General features: G+C 15.8%; 1 protein-coding gene across 10 annotated transcripts in view; it reads left to right on the plus strand.

Annotated features, from left to right (window-relative positions):
- The window catches only part of LOC108001951 (ectonucleoside triphosphate diphosphohydrolase 5), a 26,161-nt gene extending 15,133 nt beyond the window's left edge, over positions 1 to 11,028 (plus strand). For 7 of the 10 annotated variants that reach the window (XM_062079788.1, XM_062079793.1, XM_062079790.1 and 4 more), the window contains 3 exons: positions 1,302 to 1,730; positions 3,881 to 4,057; positions 4,664 to 4,868. In XM_062079788.1, coding sequence (XP_061935772.1) covers positions 1,302 to 1,730; positions 3,881 to 4,057; positions 4,664 to 4,741 — 684 coding nt within the window. In that variant the 3' untranslated portion in view covers positions 4,742 to 4,868. Of the gene's footprint in view, positions 1 to 1,301; positions 1,731 to 3,880; positions 4,058 to 4,663; positions 4,869 to 10,708 lie in introns of those variants that run through there. The other 3 variants (XM_062079796.1, XM_062079797.1, XM_062079792.1) reach the window with 2 other exon arrangements.
- Positions 11,029 to 11,851: the final 823 nt, after the last annotated feature.

The raw sequence follows: 11,851 nt of genomic DNA on the forward strand, positions 1-11,851 counted from the left end.
TAAATGCAATTACAATAATTATAATAAAACGTCTATTTGATTCAATTTTGAATTTGCTTTGAATATTTAAAAAAATTATTGATAATGCAATTCTTATTTAATAAATAATGATAAGTAATGAATATATTTTTTGTATGAATAAATTAATTTGCCACTAAAATTAAAAGACATGAGATAAATAATATTCAAAATAGATTCATGAATATAGTATATAATAAAATGTAATATAATAAGAAAATATTTAATAATTAATAAAATTCTACTTTTTAAAAACTGGACGATTTTATCTGAAATTTTTAAAATTTGAATATTCTTTGAAAACAAAAATTAGGATTTTTTCTTTTTCAATTTCAATTTCTGTTTTTATTATACTTGACTGATAATGAATTCTTTTATAAGACAATGATTTTTATAAAAAGATTTAAAGATAATATACTTTCATGTATATATACGTTCCGCATATTATTTTTATTGTTCCAAAATATTAAAAACTTTGATAAATATAATATAAAATAATTTATATTATTTTAAAAATTTGTCTATTTCATAGATATTTATTATTTCTATCGATTACTGGTAACTATTGATAGTAATTTCATGGAAAAGAAATTTTATTAATAAATTTATAATCTGATTTGTAATAGCAATTAATTGTAAGTATAGAATTTAAGTGGTTGAAGATAAAAATTATATTATCTATATAAACTAAAACTTATAAACTTTTATTCCCTAATATTTTATGATTTTAAAATGAGATATCTTTTAAAACATATAAAATATTATCATATAGTATTTTATTAGATTTATATAAAAAGGAACTACAATATATTTTGTATTGTATATTAATATATGTTCAATATTATAGTATAATATATTAAAATATAAAAAAATGATATTTAAAAAAATTATAATCATAAATAATTATAATCTGCAATCTATTATTTTCGTAAAAAAATAAAAAAAATATTTGTATTTCATTATGTTCTCTTCATATCAAACAATTTTTGTCAAAACATTTTATTTTTAGTTTCTTCAAAGATATTTCAATAATTTCAAATAAAAATATACTATATCGATATTGATATTTTTTAATCTTATATATGTATTTAAAAAATAATATATATACGTATTTAAAAAATAATTTCATGTATATGCTTGTTTATTGTATAAGATGTAACTATTTTTATAAAAATAAAAAATAATAAGTTAAGAAAAAATATAAAATGATTTTATAATTTTTTATGATTTTTTTGCTAATAATAAAAAAATGCATTATTAAAATTTATTTAAAATTTATTTAGGAAAAAAAACTCAATGGACATATATATTCTGTTAATATCTTCAATCACAACATGAGTGTTTATACGCATAGCTACTTGGGCTTGGGTCTAATGGCAGCAAGGAAGGAGATTCTAACACATGGATTGAACTTGGATAATGTAAACCCAAAAAATAAAATAGAAGTACGATCTGAGTGTATAAATCCCATAGTTTCAACGGAATGGAGTTATGGCGGATTTAATTATCTCGTTAAAGGACCTGTAAATGGAACTCATAAACTGGTAAAAATACAAAACTTTGCTGGTGGAGAAGTGGATAGGCCAATTGTCAATTTCTCAGAATGTTTAAAAATTATTGAAAAATATGTTGGCAAAATTAAGAATAAACCGGAAGGTTTAAAAGATCATGAGATCTACGCATTTTCTTACTATTTTGATCGTGCTACCGAGGTAAATAGATTATATAAATTATAATTATTATTTTGAATTAAAAATAATACTGTGTGATAACATTATGTTAATATCATATATTAAATGATGTATGATTTTCATTTTAATATAAAACAAAAATTAATATAATTTAATATTAAACAAAAATATATGATCAACAACAATATTTTTGATTTGTACAAGAGTACAAGAATTGTATAAAAATTGTATATAAGAATTATATACAAAGATTATTGCATATTTTTACATTATTTTATATTAATCTAAATAAATACATATATACTTTTTATTTTTTAAATATTTTCTAGAATTTTAGATATATTAACAAAAAAATTATTTCTTTATAAGATTATTAGATTAAGACATTATGTATTGTCATATAAAACTTCAAATTTTCAAAAAATATTTTTTCTTTATTAATAATAAAATTATCAGAAATTTATATAATGTATATATTATTTATATATTTTTATTGGATTATTTAAATAATTGATTTTAAATGAAATTTGAATTAAATGAAATTTATATTATTTTTCATTGAATGCAGATTATAATTAATTTAATATAGACGATATGTAAATTAAATAATTTTTAAATAATTAAAAATGATAATTTTTTCTATTTTAATTATAATTATAAATAAAAATAAGAAGCAGTTATTAAAAGATGTAATTATATATATGTGTTTCATATTTCATGTTTCATTAATATATAAGCAAAAAAAAACATAAATTATTTATTGTTATATAAAAGTTGTATAATTTGATGTTATAATTTTTTTTACAAATAGATACATGTATAGATTTGTTTCTTATAAAAATTCTTGTTATAAAAAATTATGAGTTTACAAAATATTTTAAATTGATTTTAATAAAACAAAAAAAATATGAATCGAAGAATTCTATTTCACATATTTTTTTCATACGGTACGTTTTACCAAACATTATTTTCAAATTAAAATATCTCGTAAATTATATATAATAATCTGCTAACGATTCAGAATATAAATTAATTGATTTTTAAAAAATAAAAATGTATATTTTGATTAGTATATTAAGAAATTATATTAAAAAATATGTGTGCAAAACAAAATTGACCTTCATAAAATCTTTATGTTTACTTGCAAAAAAGATTATATCAAGTTATTTATATTATGCAATTTTTGTATGAAACATTTTTCTATACAATACAATAAAAAATTTATAAGATATTCAAAGTGTTTATACTTATCTCATAATATTATAAAAATAACTTGAAATAATCACATACAATTGTAATTTATTACATACATATTAATATTATTACGAAATTAATAGTCATAACGTATAAAACACCATGATTATTGCAAACTGTGGCAAAAAAGATTGATTATCAATGAAGATATTGATTTAGAATTATTTCCGAAATGGAACAAACATATTTTATTCCGCTCTCTGTACAATATAATTATTTATAATATAATATTTTTAATTATATAAAATATATAAAATAAAGTGAAATAATTCTATTCCGGAAACAAGTTTATTAAATCGATATCTTTGATATTGTTGACAACTGACTATTTTGTGACTTTCTGTGTCGTAATTTATATTGATCATGATGTTTCATACTGTTGCTCGTATTTTATATTCATAGGAATAAAAATTAATTTAGAAAATATTTTTGGAAAATTAATATTTCTGGAAACTAAAGTAAATTTAATAAAAATTAATATATAAAATAAATAAAATTCAATTGAAATTTATTTATTAAGCAATTAAATTTTATGCTAGATTAAATTTATACATAGATGATAGTTCTATCCGTCGCGCTATCCACTTTTTTTCATGCAACGAAAACATGAATTGCTTATAATTTAATAAATAAATCTTAACATTTTTGTATATAAATTTTTATGTTTTTAATTTTTTTTAGTTTATTTTTATTTTTAAAATTGATAAAATTTTATCAAGATATCCTATGAATATAAACTTATAAATTAACTGAAAAATTATTCAATATATTTTATTTTATTTTTTTTAACTTTATAAAATATTGATAAGATATTTTATCAAGATAATAAATATAAATAATAAACTTCATAAAAATTGATTAATTTATAGAAAATTGAAATTGTAATTAGATAATTTTATTTCATATTGATATTTCAGGTAAGTCTTGTTGATCCTTTTTCTGGTGGAATTATCCAAGTAAGTGCATTTCTAAAACAAGCAATGGATGCTTGTGATTATCCAAACACTGAGCAACCTTTCACATGTCTCGATTTAACATTTATTTATATTCTTCTTCGTGATGGATTTGGTCTGGATCCTACTACAAAACTTTATGTAAGAATACAACTTAAATATCGTAGATGTAAAAGTCTTAATATATTCATTGGATACTTTTAGAGGATCGATTCTAAAGAATCGAAATAAATATAAAAGTTTATGTTTAAAAAAGTGTCAGAAACTTATTTATTAAATTATAAATAATTGAAATTTGTATTTGACAAACAGACATGAAATGAGATTATTCTATCTCTTATATTACATCACACTCTATTCTTTTATTTTATTGAATGTAAATTTAGATAACTTAATAAATAATATATAATTTAATAAAAAAAAATTCAATAAATTTTTGAGTCTGTATTAGCCTCTAACATCAATCTTCTAAAGTGTTCCACAAATATATTAATATATTATAGAATTTGATGGAATGCGAGATTTATGTCGTATTCTCTATATATTCTAATATATAGTCTATTTAGAAAAAAATATGTTCAGATATATTCAAAATTCTTGAAAAGAATTTTAAGAATATTAAAATTTTCATGTAAAATAATATTTCTAAATTTTTTATTAATTTGAAGTGACATTGATATTAATATATTAATTTATTTATATACAATAGCCTATTAAAATGACATAATAATTATTTATTGTTATTAGCTTTATAAAAAGATCAATGGACATGAATTAAGTTGGGCTCTCGGGGCTGCATTCAACATTATCCAAAATGGCCTTTAATGCATCCAAAATATAGAAAAAGCAATTATAAATATTTTTACACAAGATTAAAAAAATTTAACAAATTTTTTTATCAATGTAATTATTTGTTTTAGTTACAAAAATATTAATTTACTTATGTTCTTTATTTTTGTTATAATATGTTGAATTATTTGCACCTTCCGACTAATGATGTATTATACTAATTATTTTTTTAACATTCTGTTTCAAACAGTATTTAAAGGATGAACATTTGTATATATATATACAAATCAATATTTATATAGAATGTATAAAGTTCTCAAAAATTTTATTGAATTATTTATTTTTATTATGATAAATAATAATTTTAATTTTAATAACAATATTTAATTAAGAAAATCTTAAAAAAATATATAAATTTTTAAAGAATTTCTCATAAAAAAATTAATTTTTATATATAATATAATATTAATACATATTATACAATATACAATATTTTATATAAATTTTACTTTTTCATTTCTTTTTAATACAATTATTTTAAATTGATATAATAAATTATATATTTCTTAAATTGCTCAAATTAGATTTTACTTTTTATGAATCTGTTTTATTATGTAATTTTATATCATAATTTATTAAAAATAATTATATATATTATTAATTAATAATTATATATATTATTATATATTGAAAGTAATTAAAAACTTATTCAATTTTATTTTTTACTAGATCATTGCATTAAATTTTTTTCATTATTTTTCTTCTTAGAATAAAATAAAGAAGTTATAAAAATGATTAAAACATTTTTTAAAATAGAAATTCTTATCTTGCATATATTGATGAATAAAATTTTTTCAATACTCACATATATATTATATTCAAAAAAATTAATTTTAGAAAAATGCGATAATTTTATTATTCTACAATTTGTATAATTGCACAAAAATATAATATTTTATCTAATATAATATTTTAATAAAATATTATAATTTTCAATTCAGCGAAAATTTGTATGAATATTTTTAATATGGTTATTAATTGTTAATTAATTGCATAATATATAATTACATAAAAGTATAATGTTTTCATAAAATATTATAATTTTAAATTTTTTAGTAAAAATTTATATGAATACATTTGTAAAAAATATAGTTAAAATTTAAATGTATAATCTTTATATTAAAACATGATGAAAGAATAAAAATGTATTATATTTCTATTCCTGATATTCAAATTTTACTAAGAATTACGAAACTATAAATTTTCATTGTCAAGATCATAATTTGTTTATGCAAATATGAATTGCAATATGCAAATATACAATTCCAAAAATTTACATAAAAAAATATTGAAAATTAATCTAATTATAATTATTAATTATTATTATTTAAATATATAATTTATATAATTATTTATATAGAATATTATATATATATTTATATAGTATATTATATATAATGTAAATGTATATAATCAATAAAATATTTTATTATAATTTTTACAAATATATCTATAAAAATTAACATTCAACCAAAAACTAACTTTTTTATATGATTTTTAAATTACTCAAATTTTTTACAATAATTTTTTGAATAAAATAATTTTTTGTTGAATAATCAATCATTTTTGGGGAGAATCATATTTTAAAAGAAAATTTGTTTTCAATTAAAATTTTAAACAAAATATTTTTATGGGATGTAAAAAAATGTTAAAAATATTATAAATATTAAAAATATATTTATAAAATATATTATAAATATTTTACAGATATATTTTTTCATAATATAACATTTTAAAAACTATAATATAATTCATATAAAAAATTACTTAAAATATAAGTAATTTAAAGATAGATAATTTGCTTATTTATTAAATATATATTAGAATTTAAAATATTTATATTGATTTATAAAAATAATAACAATGAAAGTAAAAATTTAGAATGCGAATTAAAATTTTTAACTTATGAACAATAATAAATTTTAAAGAGAATAAATATTGATTTATAAATCTATTTCATTATAGAAATTGTTGTCATATACATTATGTGATTATATATCATAATATATTTAAATTAATTTCTAGATGAATTATGTAACATTATTTGTTCATTTATGAATAATTTTTATTATTAAATTATATATATATATATTTCTTATATATTTACATAATTTTTAATACATTTTAATCACAATTAGAATTAAATAGTAAGTGATTTCTTAAATAACTTGAAAGTCAGAAAATGAGTTAGTTAAAAATCAGTCGATTGAAATTCTATTCAATAGTTAAATTGTTATACTTTTCGAAGCTTTTTCCAAAGATAGAATCATTTTTAAGATTTGGTAGAAATACTGAATATTAAAACGCACATTATTCTACTTCTAAAATAATTATATCATTTAAATTAAATTACTGTTATGTTGAAATTTATCCTAAATTACTATTATATTGAAATGATTTTCTATAAAAATTTGTTATTTTAAAATAGTTGATATTTTATTGTTTATAATTATTTCTTTATTTTCTAGTGATTTAGTCATTAAACACCTTTTTAATCAATAGAGATTGAGAGAAATTATAACACTATATTATAATATTATAATATTATAATATAGAATATTATAATATAGAATACTATATCACATGAAAAGAATATAAAAAATATAATTTAAACATAAATTTTTCATTTGTCATATAATATCAACATGATATTTTATGAATTTTATATTTTATGAATTTTATGATATTATAATGAAATATTAATGAAATTTAACACAAATAATATAATAAGTATATAAATAAAAGTAATTATGAAAATATAAGAATTAATCATATTTTTATATCATTATTTTAATATTATATCATTAATGAAGTCATATTTAAACAATTTCGAATTATATACTTTTAAATTTCATTATGCATTAACAGATTATAATATATGTACAATGTAATATTTATTCATTTTTTAAAATATATATAAATTTTTTAAAATATTTTTCAATATTTTTCCTAAAACAGTTCTTGTTACAAATATTAATATCTTTATTCTACGATATATCAATGGGAAATTTTTAATTCAAATATGAAAAATTTTTAATAACAATTGATGTATCAAAACATTCAATATATAAGTAAAATTTTATAAATATATATCAAGTGGATTTAAGAAATTAACTAAATTTTATCGAATGTATTATATAATGATAAATTTATTGTAATTATAATAATATTGTTAGTAATAACGAAATTAATAATAATTAAATACAAATCGTGTCATGATTCATGTAATGCCCATATGCGAACAGTGAAACAAGGAAGAAACGAACCTAATTGAGTGAAAGCTAAGGTCAAGAGGCCAATAAACGTTCCCGAACGAGTCGATAAGCTACATAATAGCAAAATACCAATTGCGTTTCTCTACTTTCCTTTTTCTTATTCAGCATTTAGATGCAACTATAGAATCAATTCGTCGTATGATTATAAGTGGTAAGATAGATCGGTTTTCATAGATTAAAAATTATTTTAGGATTTGCAATTTTCATCTATTATCATTGATAACTTATTTGTTAGGAAGTTCAGTTTCAAGAAAAATGTTTTGTTTTAGATATTTTTATTTTTAGTTAATTATTAATGAATAAATACTGGAGAAACTTACAATTAGATAAAGCTAATTGCCAATTAAGTCTGATAGCTGGCAAATATATAAATAAGGTCTATAATTATTTTCCATTGTTTTAAATATTAATCATTAGATAAATGACTTTTTATAATTCATAAATGATTTCTGGATTTCATTTCGATATAGTTTCCACGTTTCATCGTTGTAATATAATTATTAATTAATAATAATAATATATATTTAAAATAATAATAATAATATATGTTATATTTAAATAAGTGAATTCATCTAAGTATCATATCGTAAAACATAATATAAAAATTATTTTTCTTTATTTCTATAACTTTTTCGTTATCTGAGAGAATATTAGAAATATCTATTAGAAATATCTATTTCCAGTTAATATCTGATAATTATTCATTTCATTAATATTTAAATTTACAAATTTTTCAATAATGAATTAATAATAATTTAATCAGTTTTCAACAAACTAGTATTTTATATAGTAATTTAATACTAATTATTACTAATAATTTATATTCAATTAAAAATAAAATATATATAATAAAGATATGTTCAATAAATTTTTAAAAATATAACAATATATATATATAATATATTATATATTACATAGTAGAAAATATATAATATATAATAATATAATAAATAATATAAATTAAAATATAATTAAAAATATAATTAAAAAATATAATTAAAAATTGGCAACAGGTTTTTTAACATGTTATTATATAATTTTTCTATAGATGATATATGAATAATATTATGTAAAGATAATCTTTATTTTTTTAAATGAAAATTTTTTTATATAAAAAATTATTTTTAAATTTTTAATTAATAGATACAACTTATTATTTTTTATCAAAAATATTAATAAAATGTACTATATAAAAGATAAGAAACAAATGATATCATATTATTTATATTTTTATATGTTATTATATAATATTATATAATTTTTCTATAGATGATATATGAATAATATCATGTAAAGATAATTTTTGTTTTTTTAAATGAAAATTTTTTTTATATAAAAAATTATTTTTAAATTTTTAATTAATTGATACAACTTATTATTTTTTATAATAAATATTAATAAAATCTACTATATAAAAGATAAGAAACAAATGATATCATATTATTTATATTTTTTATCATTTATATATGTTTTATAAATTTCAAGAATATCATTTAAACTAATAATTTTTCCACATAAATAATTTAATATTTTTTATAAAAAATAAAAAATTATATTATTACAATACGTTAAAAATTATATGATTACGTTAGTTAATCTTTATATGATTTCTACACGTATCTACAGAAAAGTTCTAAATTGCATGTATCATTTTATACTAAATAATTTTTGTAAAAATGTTTTCTTTTAATATTCTTCCTTAAAAAATTATTCCATTAAATGAAACAGACATTGTACAATTTTTTATTATATCAACTTTATATCAACTTTCTTAAAAAATAAAAATTTCGATTTTTAACTAATATTTTATTGCGTTTTTGCTTTATAATTATGATCAAATATTGTTATTAAAATAATACAGTTTGTATTTATTATTAATATAATCAATTGATGTTTATATTGTACAATTGGTCAAAAATTTTAAAATTATATTAAAATAATATATTAAAATAAGTATAATATATTGTTGCTGAAATTGAAACAGAAACAGTAATTCTCATTATTCATAAACCTGCGATATTTTATAATTTTCTTTGTAAATGTATATATTTTTAGTCAATGTTTATTTTTATAAATACATTATATCTATCTAAAAATCAGTAAATTGCATTACTTCAAATTACCAATTATTTATCAGTAATGCACAGCACTTATTCAATTAAATATTATTAATATTTAATTAATGCATATATATATATATTTATTTATTTATTTATTTATTTGATTGACTACGAAAATTTATATAACAACTGTTTATTATTTATAAAAAAGTATGATTTATTGTATTTGTATTATTATATTAATATATCATTTAATTGAATTAATATATTTTATTAAATATGAAAAGTATATTATATATGAAAATCTTTTCAAAATATCATTGTTTAAAATTTTAATATTAATTAAAAGAAAAAAAATTTACTTTTATTGAAAACCTTATGAATGAAAATAAATATTTTAAAAATTATATATTTTTAAAAATTCACTGTGAAATTATTGTAAGCTTTGAAATAATTTTAAGTTTTAATAAAATACAAAGATTAAATAAAAATATTTATATAATATATTAATATTATATAATATTTATATATAATACTAAATTATATTATTTTTTAATCTATATTATAATTAATATAATATAATATTTATAATTATTCTAAAATTTTAGGTCTTTTTCAAAGAGAATTAAGTATTGAAATTAAAGAATGATGCTGAAAAATATGAACCAAAAAAAAATATTAAAAAACAAAAAAAATAACCAAGAAAGAAATAATATAAAATATCCTTACAATTTTAATTATATTTATTATATTAAAATTACCCGAATATACAATCAAATAAAGTTAAGTTATTAAAAATATAAATATCATTAAATAATATATATAATAATAAATATATTAATATATATACAAAAAAGATATTCATTTATCTAATGTATAAATTATATTATTAATAAATTTATTCCTTCTATAAGTAACAAGAATTAAATTCAAATGTATTCTTATTGATGTTTTTAATATCCAAATATTTTTATAATTCATTGTAAATCATTCATTTTCCATGCAAGCTATATTTATTTTAAAAGACAAATAAATGCAGGAGGTCACCGAATATGAATATATCTGCTACAAGCAATTTCAAACATCTCAATTCTTTTCAGCAATTTCGATAGGATTATATCGCTTTTATAATATTTGTAAGAAAAAACATTACGTTATATAATATTTGTAAAAAAAAACATTACAATAATAAATATACGTTAATTACATAAATATACGTTATATAATTATATTAATCTTGATTTATGCTTCAGTATTTTAACACAACATACTTTAATAAAAAAATATATCTATAGATTAAAAATTTTTTTATCTTTTTTTATTTTTTTTTATTTTTTTTTATTATTAATTCTTAAAAATTTTTTGTTTACATTATATTAAATATAATTTTTAAATTTTTAATAAATGTAATCAAAATTTTGATTTTCAAAATTATGTTTATTTCAAATTATTTATTTTTTTAAAATAATGAGATAAAATCATAATACATATATAGTAACTATAAAAATTATTTTTCAATTGCTTTTTTTTAGTAAATTTTGTATTATATTTGATTAATTAAATAAATATTCTTTCTCTATATTTTAAGAAATAATATTAATAATATTAATTATACATATATTATATATATTATACATATCTATGAATTGATATTTTTGAATTATTCAATTAATTTATTAATTTAATACTTGAATCATTGAATAATTGATTAAATGATAAATCAATTATTGAAGACTTTTTTATCTTGAAAT

This window comes from Apis cerana, linkage group LG9 (assembly GCF_029169275.1).
Source record: "Apis cerana isolate GH-2021 linkage group LG9, AcerK_1.0, whole genome shotgun sequence".
Lineage (NCBI taxonomy): Eukaryota > Metazoa > Arthropoda > Insecta > Hymenoptera > Apidae > Apis > Apis cerana.